Source organism: Podarcis raffonei, chromosome 3, assembly GCF_027172205.1.
Source record: "Podarcis raffonei isolate rPodRaf1 chromosome 3, rPodRaf1.pri, whole genome shotgun sequence".
Classification (NCBI taxonomy): domain Eukaryota; kingdom Metazoa; phylum Chordata; class Lepidosauria; order Squamata; family Lacertidae; genus Podarcis; species Podarcis raffonei.
Window position 1 is genome coordinate 21,190,191 of NC_070604.1, and position 24,350 is coordinate 21,214,540.

The following is a 24,350-nucleotide window of genomic DNA, read 5'->3' on the forward strand; positions in this document are numbered from 1 at the left end:
GTGGGAGCAGAGAGACAGGGAACAAACTGCAAGAACAAGGCTAAGAGAAACGGAGGCTGCAAGAGACTGAGAAGCAGTGCCGTTGTGCGCAGACAAGGTACTGTAAGGGCTTCTGGCTGCACAGAAGTAAGGATTTCTGTGTGCCCCCTAAACCTGTTCTGGGAGTTCTTCACCCCACCAAACCAGTTTTGAGGAGGGTGCCTGAGGAGAAGAGAGGAAGTTCCATTGCACAAGTGGAAGTCCTTTTGCTAGCAGAACTACTTTGCTAGATACCACACTTGGTGGATACTTTGCCCAAAGCCCCCTAAAATCTGGCAACAGCCCTGCACTTACTTTAGGGTAAATCTCAATTTACTAGTTAAAACTTCCATAAGATTGAGCTGCATCATCACTTACATTTCTTCCAGATGTCCTCAGCTTTCGAACGTATTTTATAGTCATTAACAGGAATATTGGGTCATTACTTATAAAAATACAATGATATGCAGCAACAAATACATCAACATGTTTTTTTTAAAAAGGAGTACATAGGAAGCATGCTAGACTGGGGAAAGACTGGTATAAGGCATTCAAACCGCTAATTAGTAAATGCAATATTTCAACAGATTTTTACATAACAACAGAATATCCCATTTAATTCCCGGGACATTTAGTCACTTGGAATCTATGAAACGACTGTAAGTAAATTTCCTTTCCCCCTTTAAAATTGTACTTAATCTTCTGTCAACTAACTCTATACTCTTTAATGCTCTTGTATTTATATGCTATTTTCAGGTGGTAACTATTGATAGAGGCAGTATCTACCTCATTGTTGACCTGCCAGTATCTTAAGCTAGATTTGTGCTAGGTACAGAATCTCAGTGTTCAGCAGATAATACACATTTGGCTCCTGAGCAAGCCCCTTCCTGTTTTTCTGACCTTTGGTGCTACAAATGCAGAAAGGTTTCTATTATCTTAAACAGAGAGAGAGAGAGAATACCTGTTGTAATTGACAATTCGTTCACGACCACTAGCACAGATTCCTGGTAAATATAAAGATTACAGATCTGTCACAGTGACTTGCGCACTCTCTCATCACATCTGTTTCTTTCCCAAAACCAATTTCCTGTATTCCAGTGCAGTGAGTAATGGTGCTGTTGCCATTAGTTGAGTAAACTGTGGACCAGGGTCGTAAATTTTTTTACAGGAGTCACTGCTAAACATTAGCCTGAACTCTTCCTATCGTATCTTCATTTCACCTTGTTTCATCTGGAGAAGGAAATAAATTAACCTCTAGTTTTACATGTTTTATCTTGACAATTATGAGCTTCTAGTGTGTAGACTGAATAGTGACAGCTTTTAAAAATCTTGGCGGCTCCTCTTTTTTATTATTATTATTTTAGTCACTCACCACATTGTGTTTTATTAATATAACAAGAGAAGGAGGTGGTTTCTTCGTGTATCACAAAACTGCACCGTTTAAGTTTATTAATCTTAAGATAGATAGATACAACTTTATTCGCATCAGCCAATGGCCTTAGCAACCATAAAACGTTACAATATACACAGAGAAAAAAGGAAATTTAGTATAAAAGCACAGTTTATTAATCTTAAGAAAAATAACAAGTAATAATATCTGTGTGTCATTTGATGGGAAAATGGAGTTAGGTGGGGAGGAGATTTGGAATCAGTGGCAGCATTTTAACTTATTTTATCCCAGGTGGACCTCAGCAACACCCGAGTTTTAAATACTATTCTTTCAAATTGTCTCTTAGCCCCCGCTTCCAATCCTTCACTAAACACACCCCTTGATTAATTGCACTCGGGTTGTAGCAACTGACTGATGTCTGATGCAGAGTAACCTTAGTCTGTCTCTCAAATTTTCTTCCAAGTAAAGACTGCTTCATTCAGTACAAGGTTCGTAGCTGAATTCACTTTTAACTGGCGCCAATGAAATTAGGATCTCCTGGCTTTCAGGTTTCCCACTAGCATTCTGCATAGTGTTACAGCATCTCACAGTACATACGTGTCATGCTTGATTTCATTAATATGTACAGTTTGTTGTTTTGTCCAGGCGTCTGGATTCAAATGCACTTCACTGTGACTGTGAAATACTGTGGCTAGCAGATTTGCTGAAGACATATGCAGAGTCCGGTAATGCGCAAGCTGCAGCTACTTGTGAATATCCAAGGAGAATCCAGGGAAGATCAGTGGCCACAATAACACCAGAAGAACTTAACTGTGGTAAGATGGATTGAGGGTGTGTGTGTGTGTGTGTGTGTGTGTGTGTGTGTGTGTGTGTAAATTTGCCTCCATCTGTCTGTTTCCGGGGTGGATGGGAATGATATCTAAATTTTGTTGAGAAGGACATCTTGCCCATGGGACGCGGGTGGCGCTGTGGGTTACACCACAGAGTCTAGGACTTGCCGATCAGAAGGTCGGCGGTTCGAATCCCTGCGATGGGGTGAGCTCCCGTTGCTCGGTCCCTGCTCCTGCCCACCTAGCAGTTCGAAAACACGTCAAAGTGCAAGTAGATAAATAGGTATCGCTCCGGCGGGAAGGTAAACGCCGTTTCCGTGCACTGCTCTGTTTCACCAGAAGTGGCTTAGTCATGCTGGCCACATGACCCAGAAGCTGTACGCCGGCTCCCTCGGCCAATAAAGCAAGATGAGCGCCACAACCCCAGAGTCGATCACGACTGGACCTAATGGTCAGGGGTCCCTTTACCTTTACCTTACATCATGCCCATGTGCATTTCATATTAACAATAAACAATTTAATTGTTTCCTGGGATCTCTCTACTCCATTGATTCCTGACTCATCCTCATTTATTTGTTGCATTATGAAAGCACGCCATTCTGTATGGCAGCCCCTTCTTGGCATTTGTTAGCAATAATCCACAAAGGTATGGGCAGTCTCCAACAAAGTGGTTCTGCTATTTCTGTTTGGACAATGGAACTTCCCCTCCATCTCCTCTCCCTTTGTGCCCCCACGCCCTCCCCAAATCACAGAATCATACTGTCGTAGAGTTAGAAGGGACCTTGAGGGTCATTTGGTCCAACCCTGCTCTTCCAATGTCTTCTTTGTTTTCATGAGGCATGGAATGCCCTCAAGTCACTGGCCCCTGAAAGCATGCTTTTCCTCCCCTCCTGGCTGCCCCTAGCCAGAGACAGTGTCTGCCTGGGCTTGACTTACCTCCCTTCCAAAGGGTTGGGAGAGACCTCAGAGCAGATTGAGGGGGCATGCACAGAGGGTAGAGAGTCAGGTGGAAACACCAGTGCTCAGCCAGAGGTCCTTGTGTCAACAGAACTATGTACATCATTGGATACTGCCCAATGTAATAAACTTTTTTTAAAAAAACCCCACACATCTTGAAACAGAAAGGATTGTTGGAAGCGTAATTAAATGTCCGTGAATTACTACTTCATCCTATAATAATGAAAATATGATTCGGGCATCTTGCTTGGAAATTTGCACGTGTCGTGTGATGGCTGAGTAAATGTGAGGATAGAAATTCTAGGCAAGCAGCCAAACATGCGTTGATACACATAAAATGACAGAGCTGAAATTAAAACCCTCAAAAGAGATACAGGATACTTTAAGCAAGGCCTGCATGACTTGTGAACCACCAAATCTAGCCAGCCATGTGGCCCATTGGACTTTATTAAACAACCTGTTCTGGCTGCCTGCTTGGGACTGCAAAAAAAAAGAGTATTGTCAGGATCCTGACATAACATAGTTGATGTCTGGGTTTGCGGCTACCCATAAGCATTTGTGAGAACAGAATGCTGGGCGAGTTAGGCCTTTGTTCTGCTCCAGCAGGGATCTTAAGTATTGTGTTCAGCAAGCTGTGAAGGTCTACTGTTATGTGTTTTAAATGATGCCTCATGTGGTTCTTTTTACCTCTACGGTTTTTCTGTCATTGCATTGAAAGTCTGAAAACTCTTGGTGGTACAGTTATTTAAGACAGCTGTAATACGTATGACACTGCATTTTAAAAACTGTTCTTAGAAGGAGACATTAAAGAAATTGTGCAATGCATGGCATATTGATCTTCGTACTGTAAACTTTATATTAAAACTTTATTATTAGCCTAAAATAATAACTGATGATATGCTTAATAGTGTTTAGGTTCGCACAGCCTAGCTTCATCTGTGAGAGCTAATCGTTTATACCTTACGTTAAAATGGAAGAGCTAACCTATTCATAGTTTATTTTTCAGTCACATTAAAAAAAAAAAATGCTTTGTTGATTATACAGAGAGACCAAGAATTACGTCAGAGCCTCAGGATGTGGATGTTACCTCAGGGAATACCGTTTACTTCACTTGCAGAGCTGAAGGCAATCCCAAACCAGAAATTATTTGGCTTCGAAACAAGTAAGGCTGCTTGGTGAAGACTTGACATTTTCACCCCCCCCCCCAAGTTTTTTATTTGCGTTTCCATTGAAATGAGGCTGTGTTTTAATGTTGTATTTTAATCTTGTTTTTAAGTTGTATTTCAATCTATTTGTTTTTATATCGGGTGTTAGCTGCCCTGAGCCCGGTCTTGGCTGAGGAGGGCGGGGTATAAATAAATTATTTTATTATTATTATTATTATTATTATTATTATTATTATTATTATTATTAGAAAATAATTTTCTCTGTGTAGAGTTCATTGACCAACATCAGATCACTTGCAAAAACTGATTAATTTGAGATTAGCTGTGATTCCTGCGGAACTAGATGACCCTTGGAATCTTTTGCTTTTATACAGTTCTGTGAGGGCCTGCACACACAACACACTGAACAAATTCATGCTCAGTTTTTTAGGGTAATTTTTTAGAATACTTATAAATTAAAGGTTCTTAGTCCCACAGTTTTCTCTCTCCATAGTAATGAGCTCAGTATGAAAACGGATTCCCGTTTGAACTTGCTCGATGATGGCACGCTCATGATTCAGAACACTCAAGAGACTGACCAGGGCATTTACCAGTGCATGGCCAAAAATGTGGCAGGAGAAGTGAAAACTCAAGAAGTTACTCTACGCTACTTTGGTTCACCAGGTGTGTATTTTTCTAATGCCATTTTTTAAAAAAAATAGTATGTTGCATACCTCTTATTCAAAGAGATAAGCTTAATAGTACAATATAATTTGCATGACCTGTTGCAGATCTAGAACACACAAAACAGCCTGACCAGGGTCTTCCTTTTATTTTTATTTTGTAAATTTAGAAGTCATGTGAAATCAGAAATATTTAGGGCCGCACCAGATTCCCTATAACATAATAATATCCTTATGATACAGGGCCTATATAACAGGAGGTGGGTGAGATTTAAAGTGCATTAGTTGCGAGTGGGAGCAGAGCACTTTTCCTGGTGGAACTCAGTTGCCAGGAACAAATGCTGCAGGAAGAAAAAACAGTCAGGGATAAACAGCTTTAGTCAGCCGCAGAAGGTATGGCAGGGAAGCGGTTCTCATCTGACCTCCTGATGACTGTGTTGCTACTGCTTCCAGGGAAGGAGGAGGAGAGACCAAGGAGGCAGGGACGTTGGGGCAGTAGAAATGCACTGGTGGAATCAATCTGGTGCTTCTGCGGCTATATTTGCACTTTGTCAGTCTCTGTCACGTCTCAGTTCCCCCTCTCCTCAGCATCTCACTTGTCACTTACTGTGGGGGCCGAACCCCCCCCCCCATGGCCCCTAGGGGTTGGCTCCTATGGCCCCACCACATTGCCTACTGCTAGTTTTACAGTGGTACCTCCAGTTACGAACTTAGTTGGTTCCAGAGGTCTGTTCGTAACCAGAAACCGCTCATAACATGAGGTACGCTTTTGCTAATGGTGTTTCCCGCTGCGCACGCGCCGCCAAAGCGCAACTTCCGCTCGCATCCTGGGGCAAAGTTCGCAACAAGGAGCGCGTAACCCGAAGTGTTCGCAAAGGGTACCGTATGTAACATGAGGTACCACTGTACTGTGATCAAGGGAAAATTCAGTTTGCTTTTTCCTGTCCGCTCATGCTGTGCTTCCTTTCTCAGCTTTTATATATGGAATGAACATGACCCAAGTTTACTAGCCGTGTCCTTATTTTAATAAGGCGCTGAAAAACAATACGATACAGCAACTTCTTTTAAAGAGTGTACATTTCTTTCGTTTCATTTCTCTAAATGCCAGAATACTGGTGTTAACAGAGGGTATCTTAAACATTCTTCCATTTGTTACAGCTAGGCCAAGCTTTGTGATTCACCCCCAAAATACAGAGGTACTGGTTGGAGAAAGTGTCACCCTGGAATGCAGCGCAACCGGTCACCCCCAGCCACGGATCACATGGACTAAAGGGGACAGAACTCCTCTCCCAGGTGACCCTCGCATCACCATAACTCCGTCAGGAGGGCTTTACATCCAAAACGTGGAGCAGGAAGATGGTGGAGAATATGCCTGTTTCGCAACCAACAGCATCGATAGCATCCATGCGACTGCATTCATCATTGTTCAAGGTACGTGGTGTTTAGATCTACAATCTAAAGTACCGATGTTCTGTGGTTCCATGAGCTATAGTCTGAAGTATATATTCTGACTCTTTTTCCATTTTCTCTTTATCACATAGCCGTACCTCAGTTTACTGTGACTCCTCAAGACAGAATAGTAATTGAGGGACAAACTGTTGACTTCCCTTGTGAGGCCCAGGGATATCCACAGCCAGTCATTGCCTGGACTAAAGGAGGTAAGAATTTAGATTTGGGGAGAAATCTGTACACCTTGAAAAAAAATCAATACGTTTTTGCAAAATTCAAGCCATTATGTGATCTAGAAGAAATTATGTCTATTTCAGTTTCCCTGATTTTGCTAGTAACCGTTGTTATTGGTGACTGAAAGTTTCAAAAACTCACCTCTCATTTGAGTTGGGCTTTAAAAGCCCCTGAAGTTTAGCTCAGGAGAATTTGGTCATTATTGGGTATGGCCAGATGGTCTCCATTCTTTGGCTGTTCCATCAGTTACCTCTGTCCCACATGTTGCTCTTGCCTTTTGATTAACTTGGAAGATTTCTAGGCTTAGGACTTTATCCAAGGAAGGTTTCCCTTGCACAACAGAACTTCCCACCTCTCTCCTACCTCTGAATCTCTCTCCCTGCCCCCCCCCCAAGGTTCAGTTGCATAAATGGATGCTCTTGTGTGAATAGGACAACTTGACTTGATACAACCATCAACTTTAACCTTGTTTATCTCCTTCCTTTTTTCCCTTAAAGGTTAATAACACATTTTACATGACACATGTTATGTGACCATTACATATGCTTTGAATTGTAGGCTCTAATCACATATAATTTATGTATCTGAAATAGAGACAAGATTTGAGCTTTTTTCTTAGTTGATAATGACTTGAAACTTCCTTCAGATACATGTTATTAGTTAATCTGTAGTCCTAGCAACTTATGTTTACGTGATTGTGAAGATATTCCTCTTCTAAATATATTATATGAAGGTGCAGAAGTTTCAGCCATTCACAGATTTTTCCTCTTGTTTTCCTCTGCAGCTGCTGCAGAGGAAACAGGTGGAAGAACTCAAATACACACATGTTACTGTTTACACTTGCATTAAAGAACCTGCAGAATTGTGTTGATCACTTTGAACTGTTGATTTCACTAGGATATGCTTCCAAGTAATTTGTTCGTGATCAAGGTGAAAAGCTAGAATTTATTGTTTTATTTCAAAATTTGTATATATTTATTAAAATAGAGCAGGCACAGAAGAAGATGTAAAAAGTATAGTAGACAGCATTTGCTGTATTAGTACATGATGATATTTGATATTAATCTTCACTTTTTAAAAATCTTCCATTATCTCAAAAGTGTTTTACTGTTTCTGCAGTGGAATTAAGACAATACAATTGTAAGAGGGAAACAGTTTTGGCTTATTCTTTCGCAATAATCATTTCTGGTATCATTCTTAGTGCCTTAAAATCTCTTTGGCTAAGCTTAGTGAAGAAGGCAAATCCACAATTGGGAGAATGCAAAATATGAGCTTCCACCAAATCAAAGAGGCCTGAACCCAGACCTGTACAAATATGAGATGGTCAAAACAGGGTTGTTTTAGGCTTGAGAATATATATAAATATTTTCTTAAAGTACATTCCCTCACCATGCTGCATTTTCTGGGAAAGCTGGGGAGGGGAATGATATTAACAGGAACCAGGTAAAATTTCTCCATTTTAATTGTCCTATTTCCATCTTCTTTTTGTAAGAAAGAGGTTGCCAGAACGAAGAATGCTTTGGAAATATTGTTGACCCAGCATCAAATCAATGGTGCAATACTTTCCTTTTTTTGGAAAAAATAATTGTGTGTTTCAGGAAGCCAACTTTCTGTAGACAGAAGGCACTTAGTCCTATCATCCGGAACACTGAGGATTTCCAGAGTTGCTTTACATGATCAAGGCCAGTATGAATGTCAAGCTGTTAACATTGTAGGATCTCAAAGAGTTGCTGTTCATCTGACTGTACAGCCTAGAGGTAGGTTCACAAAAACTCATGTTCATCCAGATTCTTAATATGTTTTAAACCATCTTTCGGTTTGAAATCAGACTAGATTTTCCATTTTTTGAACATACACATGTTAAGAACCATTAAGTATACAGTTGATAATACGGTTCAATTTATCACACACACACACACACAGAGAGAGAGAGAGATGGATGTAATCTCTCTATTGGAGACAAGCTAGGAAGATAAAGCTTGGCACATTTATAGGGAGGAGAGCGATGAAATACAGAATTTTTTCATCACCAGAATTTTTAGTTGAATAGAGAGAAGCAGGGCAAGTGGAAGAATGAGGGCTGTAGGGGTGTGCCAGTGGGAGCAGCAAATTGGCACTGCCAGTGTGCCCGCAGCGTCCTGCCCTGGCCATCCTCCTGCCTGCTCCCCTTAAGCAGCAGTGATACCCCTCTCAGGAGGAGGGTGGGGCAACATTGCCTGTTTTACTGTCTGTTGCTGCTGAAGCCTCCATAAATAATTGTTGAATGATACTGAGTTACTGTATTATTTTGTACATAAGACAGGCCCAATTTTTAAAGAGTATTAACATGAAGTAACCTCCTACTGGCAGGAATGTTCTTAGGTGAGAGGGATGTTTTCAAGGTAAAAACCTTTACAGTGGTACCTCGGTTTATGAACTTAATCTGTTCCAGAAGTTCGTTCTTAAACCGAAACCATTCTTAAACCGAGGCCTACTTTCCCTAATGAGGCCTCCTGCCACCGGTGCCCTTCCACCGTTCGGATTCCATTCTTGGACCGATGTAAAGTTTTCAAACTGGGACACTACTTCCGGTTTTGCAGAGTTCGTAAACCAAATCATTCTTAAACCAAACTGTTCTTAAACTGAGGTACCACTGTACTTTATAATGCAATCCTGCACACCTGGAGCTAAGTCTCATTGAACTCTAAGGGACTTGTTTCTAGTCAACATTCATAGGATTGCCCTGTTATACAGTCATACCTTGGAAGTCGAACGCCTTGCGGGTCGAACGATTTGGCTTCCGAACGCCACAAATCCGGAAGTGAGTGTTCCGGTTTGTGAACATTCTTTTGGACCCCGAAGTCTGTTGCGGGTTCCAATTGGCTGCAGGAGCTTCCTGCAACAAATTGGAAGCCACACCTTGGTTTCCAAATGTTTTGGAAGTTGAATGGACTTCCGGAGTGGATAACGTTTGACTTCCGAGGTACTACTGTAATATACCATATTTTTTGCTCTATAAGAAGGCGCACCTAGTTTTTGGAGGAGGAAAACAAGGGGAAAAAATTCTGAATCCCAGAAGCCAGAACAGCAAGAGGGATCTGGCTTCTGGGATAGCCTCTGGCTGTTCTCGCTTCTGGGATAGCCGCGCCAAGCCTCTTCAGGGCAGCGGGATGAAGGCTCCCCCTGCCCGAAGAGGCTGCGCACGGCTAAGGCAGAAGCCAGGACAGGCACTTTGCTGAAAGGGCACTGCGCAGCTCTCCCTCTCTGCGCAGCGCCATTCACTCCATAAGACGCACTCACATTTCCCATTACTTTTTAGGAGGAAAAAAGTGTGTCTTATGGAGCGAAAAATACGGTGATCTTAAACATATCTATTCAGACTTAAGCAATTTTGAGTTAAGTGAGGCTTAGCCTCAGGTTTGTGGGTGTACAACTGTAGCCTCGATGAATGTGAATGTTTCTGTTTAAAGACTATTACCCACTTGTCATTGCTTCTGTGCAACTTTTATTTTATTTTTTAGTAACCCCTGTGTTTGGTAATGTTCCAAGTGATATGACAGTAGTAGTTGGCACAAATGTGCAGATTCCATGCAGTTCTCAAGGAGAGCCTGAGCCAGTAATAACATGGAATAAGGTAATAAACTCATGTTTATAATAAGAATGGGTTTTCAAATTCCTGTGTGGTTCGTTCTTTACAAAGCATATGGTAGCTGACAGCTGTGGCGCCTTGGTATAAATTATTAGTTTCACTTCTTTCTGAGACCATGTGTTTGGAAAAGTTATTCAAACTGCAGGTACTTAACAATGCAATTAATCTGGAAAATATGCTTCCTAAAGGCAAAGAGCTTATATACATGATACTAGCAGCAAAGGCTTTATATGCAAAATACTGGGGGGAAAGAGAAATTCCTCATTTGAGAGCCTGGAATATTAAACTGTAGGAAGTGACAAAGGGAAGGAAGACAAATAAATTTGAACAAGAATGGTTGAAGAAAGCTTTGGAACAGTAAGCAGGAGGGGAATAATACTTCTAACACTTTCTCAATTCTGTGAAAAGATTTGGCTATGACCCATCCTCCAATCTCCATGCTTATAAATTTTAAAATTATACAAAGCACTGTAATTTATAAATGAAATGCTGAATATATGAGACTCAAAAGTTGCCCTCCTACTTGGTAATAGTATGGGAGGAATTCATCTTCAGCCAAAGGCAAACATTTCAACTTGCAAAAGGAACAATCCCTTCTCCCTGCATGCTGTTCTGGGGGGTTCTGGAGCCAATTTTGAGGGGCACACAGGACTTCTGCTTACAGTTGAATCCCATCCTATATTCTTCATGCATAGCTCTCGTTATTAATACAATGTATTTTTTAATTTATTTAAGTTTGTTAGTGTTTGATTATCACCAGCAGGTGGACTTAAAACAGTAAATTAAATTGGCTTTCTGATTTGCTGCAGGATGGTGTTCAAGTTACTGAAAGTGGAAAATTTCACGTTAGCCCTGAGGGATTTCTTACCATTCGTGATGTTGGACCAGCAGATGAAGGCCGTTACGAATGTGTTGCAAGGAATACAATTGGATATTCTTCAGTTAGTATGGTACTAAGTGTAAACGGTAAGATTTATAAACTGCAGTTGGTGTGGAAGTATCTCTCTAAAATATTACCAGGATCTTCAGAAGTGAAGAGGCTTCACTGGCAATGCAATAACTGGTGGTAGAATGTAGAAATTATAAGAACTTCTGGTTCGCCAGAAGCGGCTTAGTCATGCTGGCCACATGACCCGGAAGCTGTACGCCGACTCCCTCGGCCAATAAAGCGAGATGAGCGCTGCAACCTCAGAGTCGTCCGCGACTGAACCTAATGGTCAGGGGTCCCTTTACCTTTAATTTAAAAGGGAAGGGTTGCAGGGAGAGAATTTCCCTCTTCGTCTTCGGATAGAGTAAGTCTGTGTGGTAATGGATAAAAAGCTCAGCTAAATTTTAGAACATCAAATTGAATGAGGGAAATGGAAAGGTATTTTGAAACACAGGTGTCAGGCACACCAAGTGAAGATAATTTCTACTGCATATTTAATTATTATTTGGATAGCTCGATGATAAGGTGTCTGACAGCAAATTTGCTAATAAGAAGAATACACCGTATTTTTCTCCCTATAAGATGCACTTTCCCCCCTCCAAAAATGGAGGGGAAATGTGTGTGCGTCCTATGGAGTGAATGCAGGCTTTTGCTGAAGCCTGGAGAGCGAGAGAGGTCAGTGCGCACCAACCCCTCTCTCTCTCCAGGCTTCAGGAAGCTATCCATAAGCCTGGGGAGCCCGCGGGAGTTCCCACAGGACTCCCTAGGCTGTGGATAGCAGCCTGCTTGCCTGGAGCGCGGGGCGCCCTGAAGCAGAGCGCCCCGCCCTTCAGGAAGCTATCCGCAGGCTGCGGATAGCAGCCTGCTTGCCCGGAGCGTGGGGCGCCCTGAAGCAGAGCGCCCCGCCCTTCGGGAAGCTATCCGCAGCCTGGGGAGCCCTGCGGGAGTTCCCGCGGCTGGGGGGGGATATTTTTTTTTCTTTATTCCCCCCCCCCAAAAAAAAAAACTAGGTGCGTCCTATGGGCTGGTGCGTCCTATAGGGCGAAAAATGCGGTACATCATTGTCTCCTGTTTCAGAGGATGCTGTTAGAAAGGTAATCTAGAGTTTGGACTGGGCTATTTTTGGCGAGGTTTCTTCTACCTGGCTTATTTTAAAGGGTTGGGCTGTGGGTTTTTTTGTGCTTCTGCAAACCTCAGAGTTTCCACAAGCTTGATGATACCTCCTCCTTATTTCTCAGTGGCCGTTATGGCTACAATTCTGTTGACACTCATCACTTGCATTCACTATTAGAAGGAAGGAGTGCAGGGCAGTTGTGGCAGAATTTCAAGAGACTGAGAATACTGAAGAGATAAAATATTTTCCAGGGCTTGCAGAAGAAATAGGAGTCTTTCATCTTTCCTAGAGACCACCCAGCCTTTCCCCGCCTCTAGATCAGAAATGTTGCTAAGATACAGATAAGATTACATGCTGCAGCTGAGAACCCTGTATTTGCTTTAGGAAGACCTAAAGAGTCAGAGATTGCTTTCTTTCTTGCTTGCTTTCTTGCTTTCTTCTAATGCACTGCCTTTGAAACTCCTATCTGTTTTAGAAGGTAATGGGATCAAGTAATCAAGAAAAAGCCCAGAGCCTTTTAGACAGTGTGAATCTATCATGGCTCACATATTTTAAGTGTGTCTTTGGCTTATATGGCATTGTGGTTTGGGGTTCTTTAACACCTTTGTATTACAAAACAAATAACAAATACTAATAGTAATTTATACCTTTTCATTGAACTTGTAGAAGAATGGAGGCATTCCCAACGCAATCCGTTGTTGTTTTTTTTAAGGATGTTCTCAATATATTGAAAATTTTCAGCTGTAAAAGTAAAACTTTTTAGAAAAGAGAGAGATTTATTTGTAATACAAAAATGATGTCGTGTCTAGACTTTGCTTATAGTGAGTCATTTTTGCATGTGGATAAATTTGCAGCTCTTTTTTTTCTCCCCCCTCTCTCTAGTTCCTGATGTCAGTCGAAATGGAGATCAGTTTGTAGCAAGCTCAATTGTTGAAGCAATTGCTACTGTTGACAGAGCAATAAACTCAACCCGTACACATTTGTTTGACAGGTATTGTCTGGAGGGTTTTTGTTTTATTTTATTTCATCATGACAGTGTGCTGGTTTATTACTTGTTCGTTTTGTAACAGTAGCTTGAGGGGACATGGCAGTTTTGCTCAAAGATCAACTGGATACTCTACATCTTGTAATTCTTTTAGCTACGATAAATCCCCCTCTCTTCACAAGTAATCCTATATAGGCATATCCACGCATCAGTTGCCTGCAATCTCAGTGGGTGGTGTAGCACAAAATGCTTTCCCACTGAGGCATAACTAAGCTTCTGGGATATTTCTACTGGTTGTATGGACTGGAGGATGGGGAGCACTTAGTCTAAGGCATGCTGACTCTGTGGAGACTGGAAGTGCAGAAGCTGTGTATCCGATTCCCTAAATCAGAGCCATGTGGCTTTTCCAGTTTCCAAGTAATTGTAGAAGCCCAACCAGTTCAAAATCTTCCCCATAGAAGCTGTACAGCTATTTGAGGGAGGAAGAAGAGGAAGTACTACTATTCTGCACTGCAATGCGCTCTACGTGGGGCTGCCTTTGAAGGTGACTTGGAACCTACAACTAATCCAGTATGGAACAGCTAGACTGGTGACTGGAAGTGGCTGCCGGGACCATATAACACCGGTCCAAAAGGATCTTCACTGGCTCCCAGTATGTTTCCAGGCACAATTCAAAGTGTTGGTGCTGTCCTTTAAAGCCCTAAACAGCCTCAGCCCAGCATACCTGAAGGAGCGTCTCTACCCCCATCGCTCAGCCCAGACACTGAGGTCCTCCTTGGAGGGTCTTCTGCTGGTTCCGTCACTGTGAGAAGTGAAGTTACAGGGAACCAGGAAGAGGGCTCCTCTCAGTAGTGGTGTCCTCCCTGTGGATTGCTCTCCCTTCAGATGTCAAGGAGATAAAGAATTACACAACTTTTAGAAGGCAGCTCTGTATGGGGAGGTTTTTAACGCTTGAGCCTAGGACTTGCCAATCAGAAGGTCGGCGGTTCGAATCCCTGTGACGGGGTGAGCTCCCATTGCTCGGTCCCTCCTCCTGCCAACCTAGCAGTTCGAAAGCACCTCAAAGTGCAAGTAGATAAATAGGTACCGCTCCGGCGGGAAGGTAAACGGCGTTTCCGTGTGCTGCTCTGGTTCGCCAAAAGCAGCTTAGTCATGCTGCCCACATGACCCGGAAGCTGTCTGCAGACAAACGCCGGCTCCCTCGGCCAATAAAGCAAGATGAGCGCTGCAACCCCAGAGTCGGTCACGACTGGACCTAATGGTCAGGGGTCTCCTTTACCCCTTTAAGCCACTCAGAGTGGTTGGGGATACCCAGCCAGATGGGCGGGTATAAATAATAAAACTATTACTATTATTAGTACTTCTTCAATGCAGCACACATAGAGAACTCACTCCTACGGCTGCAGTTACAGCCACCAACTTGGATGCCTTTAATGTAGGGTGAGATAAATTCATGAAGCACAAAGCCATCAGTGGCTGCTAGCCACAATGTCTGTACGCTACCTACATAGTCTGAGGCAGTATACCTCTGACTACCTGTTGCTGGAAATGCAAGATGGGAGAGTGCTACTGTCCTCAAGTCTTGCTTGTGGGCTTCCCATAGGCATCTGGTTGGCCACCGTGGCAACAGGATGCAGGAATAGATGGACCACTGTTCCATCCCATCAGGGCTCTCCTTGTGTTCCTATGTTCTCATGCCAAAGTACACCTGTCCCCTTTTGAAACAACACTAGCTTATTTTGGAAACAACTCTCCCAAGTTTTGAAGCATGCTTTCAGGATCCCAGTTGTGCACATGTATAGCTTTCCACTCAAGTTTTTTGGAACTGTTTCTCCCACCCCAGTGAGATGTTCTGGGGATTCTCCTGACCTCTCCCCTCCCAAAGACCCAATTTTGTGGGCCACATTGAGGGAGGGAAGAGAAGGAAAAGCCCCATTGCGCAAATGAAAGTCTTTGTGCAAGGCTCTCACTGATGGGGCTCATTAGCTGAGTCCTGCCCAGTGCGTGTGATGGAAACTTTTTCTTAGATTTTGAATACTCCAGTCCACAGTGAATCTAGTGAAATGTGTCAACAAGGGGTTATTTTCCCCTTGTTTCGTTTTGTGGTCGTGCAGCATGCTTGACAGTCCTTACTCAACAAACCATGTGAAGTTGTCAGCTGCTGATACTTTATTTATTTATTTATTTCTTGCTTGCCATTTGGGGGATAAGCAATCAAGGTATGTATTTATGAACGACTCATTGCCGATGATTTAATATAACAATTAGTGCTTTTATAGTTCGTAGTCTTCATATTAGTAACCAGTCAGCACATAGTGTTAAGGGCACAGCTGCTTTATCGCACACATTTGGATGGCTCTGTTTACCCTTTTACCTTTATGTCTTCTTCCTGTTTTCATCTATTAGCCGCCCTCGTTCTCCAAATGATCTGCTGGCCTTATTTCGATACCCAAGAGATCCTTACACTGTTGAGCAAGCAAGAGCTGGAGAAATATTCGAAAGAACATTGCAGCTAATTCAAGAACATGTGCAAGATGGTCTGATGGTTGACCTAAATGGAACAAGTCAGTGCTTTTGCCTTGTGTGCTCTAATTATGCATGACATTAGCTTGGAGTGGCATAGTCCAGCGCTGTGTGCCTTATTGTCCAGGTTTTGGCCTCTTTGTCAGAAGCTTATATATAGATGTTGTGTGCTGTCACTTGGTGTAGAGTTATGTCATGTGTGTTATGCCATGTCTTGTGTTCTATTGTGGGACTAGGAGTTGGTGGCCAGTTGTGGGTTGTGCGGTTTTTGTTTTCAAATCAGTTTAGTGGCAAACATATCCCTCCTGTGAGTTCCATCGTTGGTATCAGGGCCAGATTCTAAAGGTGGATTTGGCAGGTGTGGACATGCCAGTCCCAGCTATGCCAGCTCCATTGCTAGATTTGAGCATCTCTGCCAGTGTACCACCTGTAACAGTGGCATGCCTTGTGTTCCTTGTTTGGCATAGTGGGCCTTCTCCACCTCCTCTGTCCTCTCGGCTGGTGTATCTTGAGCGTAGGGTTTTAACTGTATATAATAAATAAAATGCACATCTGAAACCTTCTTTTTTAAAAAAGTATTGCGCCAGGAAGATGTCTCTGATCTAAACTGCTTCCGGCAAAGTGAAAAGCAATGGTGGTGAGCAATCTGGTTTCATTTTCCCTCCAGAAAAGGTGCTTTGGGGGTAAAATTAAATGTTCCATCACAAACATAAAGCGCTTGGGTGGGAAGAAAGTTGCGGTGGGTGAAGGAACAGGCTGGGAATTTGAAGCTAGGGTTCTTGAGCTGCAGGTTGGGGCTGAAATAGTTTGTGCCCCAAATGAAGGAATAGGCATTGACACCGAACAGCTGAAAGGAGTGGTGTAGACTCCATGAGCTGGAATGAAGTATGTGAAACCTTTTTAAGTGCCTCAAATAGCACCTACACAACAGGTTAAATTCAAAAATAATATGTAGCAGGATTTTAAAAAATGTTTTCTCTCCCTCCCCCTGTTCTTCTCTTTCAATGTGTCTCTCTCCTCTCAAACTGCATACTTTATTCTGAAAGCAAAATGCAAATAGGATGTTTTAGCACCATAGAGGTTCATCCGAGGGTTTCACAAATGAAACACATATGACTTTTTACTTCTTTCCCTCCAATGTGGAATGCTGCTTGAAGATATGAGCAACTCTATCTCCACACAGCTTAAGGCGTGTTTTGTAATCACCTTTTCTGACAACGCCTAATAATTGCCCTGGTGGAATACCCATATCCTTAGTCTGAATGTATCAACATAAGCTAAAATCGCATTTGTAAAGCAATTATTTCATAATCCCTCCAAGGCCTTGTTTTTGGCAGTTATCTGTGCTTGAGGCATGTTGCAAAGTAGTTGGAAGCTATACTAAAATCTTAGTAAGGCAGAACAGCTAGGACTTGGCAGGTAATGAACTGCTGCAGCCAGGTTGATCATGTGAAAGGAAATACTTTTCCTTAGGATAGTTCTTCTGTTTTGAGTAATTGTGAGTTTTATTAAAGTATACTAAAAACTTAAACTCAAAACCCTGAACTCAGCACAAGATTCTGTGCTTCATGGTTTTGAAACGTTACCAAATTTCTGCACATAATTCGGACTAAACAGATAATTTATACTGAGTCGTTTATTGTCTTGTCGCTTTCTCCAAATCCAGATCATGACTTTGACAATGTACATTTTGTGTGTGGAACTGTTGTGATATATTTGATTGCAGTCTTGTCGAAAAAACCATTTTCAAGTATAGTTGTGAATAAAATCCTAACATTTCTAGATTAAATATTATATAAAATAATTTTAATCATTCTTAAAATGTAATTCACAAACAATTCTGGCAATAATACAATCATACTGGATATGGCTGAAATGATCTTAGTTTTTTCTTATTGTCTCTTTTTATGAATCAGCCTTGGCTTCTAACAGATGTTTGTTTGCGAGAAACAGGTCACAAACTCTCGTTCACACATAACCCCTAAGCCTTTGCTCCATTTGTTTCCCTGCCCTACAAAGAAAGCAAAACAGGGATTGCTGCAGCTGCAGCTCATGCACAAATTAATTTCCATAACATTGTATTATGCCAGCATTATGTGCAACCAAGGGCACTGGTGGATCAGTTTTTTTAAATAAAAAAAAGTTTGTGATTAAGTTATTTGTAGCTTGTCTCCCATTACTTTAAGTAAGTTTTTTTAAAAAATACTATTAGGAAAAGAATAATTTTTGTGCTACCTCCTAAAGGTGATCTGCAACCCTACACCCACTTCCTTGTGGGCAAGCCCCATTGTACTCGGGGGGGGGCTGTATTCTCAGTAATGTCAGTGTGTGAAGTCAACTGGTTGATTAATAGATCAAGTAATGTTACACCTTTTGAGATATCGAAAGAGGGAGCATTCTAGCTTATGATATAATAAACAGAAGCTATCATTCAGTGTGGTGTAGAGAGCCAGTGTGGTGTAGTGGTTAAGAGCGGTAGTCTCGTAATCTGGCTAACCGGGTTTGCATCTCCGCTCCTCCGCATGCAGCTGCTGGGTGACCTTGGGCCAGTCACACTTCTTTGAAGTCTCTCAGCCCCCCTCACCTCACAGAGTGTTTGTTGTGGGGGAGGAAGGGAAAGGAGAATGTTAGCCGCTTTGAGACTCCTTAAAGGGAGTGAAAGGCGGGATATCAAATCCAAACTCTTCTTCTTCATTCATCATAGCTCCTGTGCCTTCTTTCCGAAAGAAAATGGCTATCTTTAATATTTTCTTTCCCGTTCCCTATTGCAGTAACACACCAGAACCAAAAGAGCCTCAAAAGGTAAAGAACTGTGCCCCTTAACTCACAGTACCCTGATTTAAAATGCCCCCTGACTAATTAGTTTATCAGTGTTGTAGATTTTACATGGTTAAAACTGATTAAAGCATTTTTATTTCCAGGACTTAAAAAGTATTTGATTCGTCCCTCTCTCTCTCTTATCTGTTTCAGGCTATCACTATAATGACCTTGTGTCTCCACAGTATTTGAATCTGATAGCTAACCTCTCAGGCTGCACGGCCCATAGGCGTGTGAATAACTGCTCAGATATGTGCTATCACCAGAAATACAGAACACATGACGGGACCTGCAATAACTTGCAGCATCCGATGTGGGGGGCCTCCCTGACAGCCTTTGAACGCTTGCTGAAGTCGGTCTACGAAAACGGATTTAATTTGCCAAGGGGCATTGGAGCTAACCGGCGTTATAATGGACACACACTCCCAATGCCACGCTTGGTTTCAACCACGCTGATCGGGACGGAAACAATAACCCCTGACGACCAGTTTAGCCATATGCTGATGCAATGGGGCCAATTCCTAGACCATGACCTGGACTCCACCGTTGCTGCTCTGAGTGAAGCCAGGTTTTCTGATGGCCAGCACTGCAGCTCCGTTTGTACAAACGACCCCCCGTGTTTCTCCATCATGGTGCCGCCCAACGACCCTCGAGTCAGGAACGGAGCGCGGTGCATGTTTTTTGTGCGTTCCAGCCCGGTGTGCGGAAGCGGCATGACTTCCCTTCTCATGAATTCGGTTTACCCACGAGAACAAATCAACCAGCTGACTTCCTATATCGATGCATCCAATGTGTATGGCAGTTCGGATCACGAGGCACAAGAAATCAGAGATTTGGCAAGCCACAGGGGGCTTCTGAGACAGGGCATTGTGCAGAGATCTGGGAAGCCTCTTCTCCCATTTGCTACCGGCCCACCAACTGAATGTATGCGGGATGAGAATGAGAGCCCGATTCCTTGCTTCTTAGCCGGCGACCATCGCGCCAATGAACAGCTGGGACTCACCAGCATGCATACCTTGTGGTTCAGAGAACACAACAGGATTGCCACAGAGTTGCTGAAACTCAACCCACACTGGGACGGCGATACAATTTATCACGAAACACGCAAGATTGTGGGTGCAGAAATGCAACACATAACGTACAGCCACTGGCTGCCTAAGATTTTGGGAGAGGTAGGATTGAAGATGCTTGGCGAATATAAAGGTTATGACCCCAATATTAATTCTGGAATAACTAATGAATTTGCAACTGCCGCTTTTAGGTTTGGTCACACACTGATCAATCCCATACTGTATCGGTTGGATGAAAACTTTGAGACTATTCCACAAGGCCACATACCTCTTCATAAAGCGTTCTTCTCCCCGTTTCGGATTGTAAACGAAGGAGGCATTGACCCGCTTCTAAGGGGTTTATTTGGTGTCGCTGGTAAGATGCGTGTAACGTCGCAGTTGCTCAATACGGAATTGACAGAGAGGCTTTTCTCCATGGCTCGGGCAGTAGCATTAGATCTGGCCGCAATGAATATTCAAAGAGGTAGAGATCACGGAGTACCACCTTACCACGATTTTAGAGTTTACTGTAACCTTTCTTCGGCTCACACGTTTGAAGATTTGAAAAATGAAATCAAGAATCCTGACATCAGAGAGAAACTCAGGAGGTAAGTGTTAGATAGGTAAAGTAAAGGGACCCCTGACCATTAGGTCGTCGTGGCTGACTCTGGGGTTGCAGTGCTCATCTCACTTTATTGGCCAAGGGAGCCGGCGTATAGCTTCCAGGTCATGTGGCCAGCATGACTAAGCCACTTCTGGCAAACCAGAGCAGTGCATGGAAATGCTGTTTACCTTCCCGCCGGAGCGATACCTATTTATCTACTTGCACTTTGACGTGCTTTCAAACTGCTAGGTTGGCAGGAGCAGGGACAGAGCAACGGGAGCTCACCCCGTCGCAGGGATTCAAACCACCGACCTTCTGATCGGCAAGCCCTAGGCTCTGTGGTTTAACCCACAGTGCCACCCGCGTCCCAAAGTGTTAGATAAATGTGACTTAAAATTAAAATGTACTTATTTGGTGGGAACTAAACATTCTTATTTCTTTAAACAAAAGCAATAAAGCTCTCAATTGTAAGTTATGCACTTTCAAAGGGTTGTATCCAACACTTCTGCTCACACAACAGGACTTTTCCTTCTCCTCCTCCTCTCCCTGCATGTTCCCCAGATCTGCTCCAGAGGATCTCCTGATTCTTTAGAAGAGCTTTTGAAGGTGCATGATTGGGCTATAGGAGAGAAAAGAGGAGGAGGAACCAGCAGCATTGGATACAACCCTGAATGTTTAATTTCATGGCAGTCTGTCAATATATTATATACACATATTTAAACTTGCATATGACACTACTGCCCTTAGACAAAACTAAGAATGCCTTTGTGCTATCTAGATAGATGGATTTATTTGATAGATTTGCTGAACCAACTAATGTTTAAAATGTTGGAGGTTACCTTCTGAGTTACAGCAAAGGTTTACATTACCTTGCTTTAGAAATCAGCTTTCAGAAGTCAAATGGAGATAAGGGCTCAAACCTGCCTGGAAGCTGTGCTGACTAATCCTACAGATGTGATCTCATCCTCAGTCTGGGGAAGGAAAGACACTGTACACATCCAAGCAGTCAGCGAGTGCAGAAAAAAGGGGAATGGGAGCATTGGCTCAAATTAAGTCCTACATAAACACACAAGGGGAAGGCAACCAAAGTAAAAACCAGACTGCCATCTTTCTACCTCTAACTGTGTGACATTTCAGCTGTCATTCTTCAGAGTGGTATAAGGCTGAAATTGTGTGTACTGTATGATCTTCAATCATTTATCCTTTTTTTACTTTTTATTTCATATTCTTTACTGAAAAATATACAAAATTTTAGGTGCACAGAGTAAGATAAGACACAAAACAGAAGAAACAAGAAATAGTACACATGTAGAAAACAAAACACAACAACAAAAAAGATATTGTATACATTACCAAAAAAGGGGGGGGCTTCCTATTGTAGTTAACCAGTCCTTAATATAATGTTTATAAAATATGGTATATTTATGGAGAAATTTAACAATACAGTGGTACCTCAGGTTAAGTACTTAATTCATTCCGGAGGTCCGTACTTAACCTGAAAGTGTTCTTAACCTAAAGCACCACTTTAGCTAATGGGGCCTCCTGCTGCCGCCGCGCCGCCGGAGCACGATTTCTGTTCTCATCCTGAAGCAAAGTGCTTAACCTGAAGCACTATTTCTGGGTTAACGGAGTCTGTAACCTGAAGTGTATGTAACCTGAAGCGTATGTAACCTGAGGTACCACTGTATTTGGAATTCATTTTTATAAATCCTCAATCATTCATCTTACTTGTAATAGGTTATATGGTTCACCACTGAACATAGATTTGTTTCCTGCTCTTATGGTGGAAGATTTAATTCCTGGTAGCAGATTGGGACCAACACTGATGTGTCTCCTGAGCACACAGTTTAAGCGTCTCCGAGATGGGGACAGGTAAGTTTTGGTAGAAAACAAAAAATTAATAATTCAAAATTAATAATTTCACCATCTTAACAGTAATCAGTGATAGTGGCTGTGTATCCTCTTTCTTATGCTTAATTAATTTTTCAGTTACCATAACTGGCTAGTATAGGAGGAAGAGTACCCTGTGGTAAAAATGTAGGAATTGGTGGGTGGGGGGGGCATGTTCAGGAAAATTGAAAGGCAGGCAGAATATAGATCAGAATCTGCTGTTAGATCTCAGAATGATGTGCAGTAGAGCATTTGCTCTGCATGCAGAAGCAACAGATTCCATCCATGGCATTGCCAGATAGCATCAGAAGGTCCCTGTCTTCCTGGACAGCCACTGCCATTTAATGTGGCCTAGTGCTATGGGCCCATGGTCTTAACAGTGCTGTTTTTCAAGAAAAATAGGTGCTGGAACTCACTATGAACGCCTCTCTTATGGCAATGGCACTCAGCTGAGAGATGCCGGAACTGAGTTCCAGCTGAAAAAAAGAGCCCTTGTCTTAAACAGTATAACATAGCTTCTCAGGTCTGATTGACTTGTTTAACAGTAAAGGTAAAGGGACCCCTGACCATTAGGTCCAGTTGTGGCTGACTCTGGGGTTGCGGCGCTCATCTCGCTTTATTGGCTGAGGGAGCCAGCATACAGCTTCCAGGTCATGTGGCTAAGCCGCTTCTGGCAAACCAGAGCAGTGCACAGAAACGCCGTTTACCTACTTGCACTTTGACGTGCTTTCAAACTGCTAGGTTGGCAGGAGCAGGGACCAAGCAACGGGAGCTCACCCCGTCGCGGGGATTTGAACCGCCTACCTTCTGATCGGCAAGTCCTAGGCTCTGTGGTTTAACCCACTGCACCACCCGTGTCCCTGTTTAATAATAGGAACACCAAAAAAAGGGCTTGCCTCCCCTTTCCCACCATGTAAGTGAAGGGAAGTAAGTAAAACATGGAGTGGGTTTTTATTGAAAGACTGTGAGCTCATTTCAGTGTATGTCTCACAAAGAACAGTAAGTAACTGACCACCATTTTGCAGATATTTTAATGCTCAAGGCAATTTGCCTATCTTCTCAAAGGACAGACTAGTCCTGGTGTACTGGAGTATTTTAATTTATTGACATTGGATTTTCATTTAAGGGTCAAAATGGCAGGTGAGCTAAGAAATACTCACCATCAGGCAGTGGTGATTCATGGAGGTGGAGTCCCATTGTGCAAGCATACCATGTTCCATGCATGCAACAACTTAGTTGACTCCCACCCACAGTCCTGATAATTGCAGAGTTTAATCCCATATGAAATTTGTCTAATGATTTATTCTTACTTTATGTGAGACTATAGGTTATGGCATGAGAATCCAGGTGTGTTTACTCCATCTCAGTTGACTCAGATCAAGCAGGCATCCCTTGCCAGAATTCTGTGTGACAATGGCGACAACATAACCAGAGTGCAACGTGATGTTTTCAGAGTGGCTGAGTTCCCACATGGATATGGAAGCTGCGATGAAATTCCTAAAGTAGATCTCAGGATGTGGCAAGATTGCTGTGAAGGTAGGTAGATACCCACACACAATTATTCTGAACAACAACAACAACAACAATTTTATTATTTATTGAACTTGTTTGCTTCTAAGTTGCTTTGGGTTGATAAAGCAATTAACAGACAGACAAAAAAAACCCACGTAGATACATTAAAAACTTCCCTCCACTTCCAAAAGGCTACAGATAGTTAATGGTCAAAGGCCTGGTTATAGAGGCAAGTTTTTGTCTGGTGCTGAAAGATATATAATCATGGCACCAGGCGAGCATTCTATAGAAGAGGAGCCACCACAGTAAAGGACAATTCTTGTGTTGCCACCCTCTGGTCCTCTGAAATAACTTCATTGATATTAGGCAGGGAAACAAGTTGAGGAATATAAATTATCAAGTTCCTTTCTCAAAGCAACTGTTTAGATCTTCTAAGGCTTTTAGTTCTTCTTGCACAAATCCTGCTGAATGTGGTAGCATAGTGCAAAACTTCTTAAAATTGAACTCTAGGGACATGCCTTGTTGGGAAATCTTTGAGAAGTGAGCATTCTCCCCTGGAATGACCATTCTAACCCAATCTTAAAAGGCTGGTGA

At 42.5% G+C, this 24,350-nt stretch overlaps 1 protein-coding gene across 2 annotated transcripts in view; it reads left to right on the forward strand.

The window, feature by feature from the left end:
* Positions 1–24,350, forward strand: part of PXDN (peroxidasin) — a 72,610-nt gene that overhangs the window by 38,438 nt on the left and 9,822 nt on the right. For both annotated transcript variants that reach the window (XM_053380782.1, XM_053380783.1), the window contains 14 exons: positions 606–677; positions 2,054–2,223; positions 4,240–4,357; positions 4,855–5,024; positions 6,182–6,454; positions 6,565–6,681; positions 8,305–8,463; positions 10,207–10,319; positions 11,144–11,300; positions 13,259–13,367; positions 15,768–15,925; positions 18,855–20,358; positions 22,092–22,226; positions 23,572–23,780. In XM_053380782.1, the coding sequence (XP_053236757.1) occupies positions 606–677; positions 2,054–2,223; positions 4,240–4,357; positions 4,855–5,024; positions 6,182–6,454; positions 6,565–6,681; positions 8,305–8,463; positions 10,207–10,319; positions 11,144–11,300; positions 13,259–13,367; positions 15,768–15,925; positions 18,855–20,358; positions 22,092–22,226; positions 23,572–23,780 (3,464 nt within the window). The remainder of the gene's footprint in view (positions 1–605; positions 678–2,053; positions 2,224–4,239; positions 4,358–4,854; positions 5,025–6,181; positions 6,455–6,564; positions 6,682–8,304; positions 8,464–10,206; positions 10,320–11,143; positions 11,301–13,258; positions 13,368–15,767; positions 15,926–18,854; positions 20,359–22,091; positions 22,227–23,571; positions 23,781–24,350) is intronic.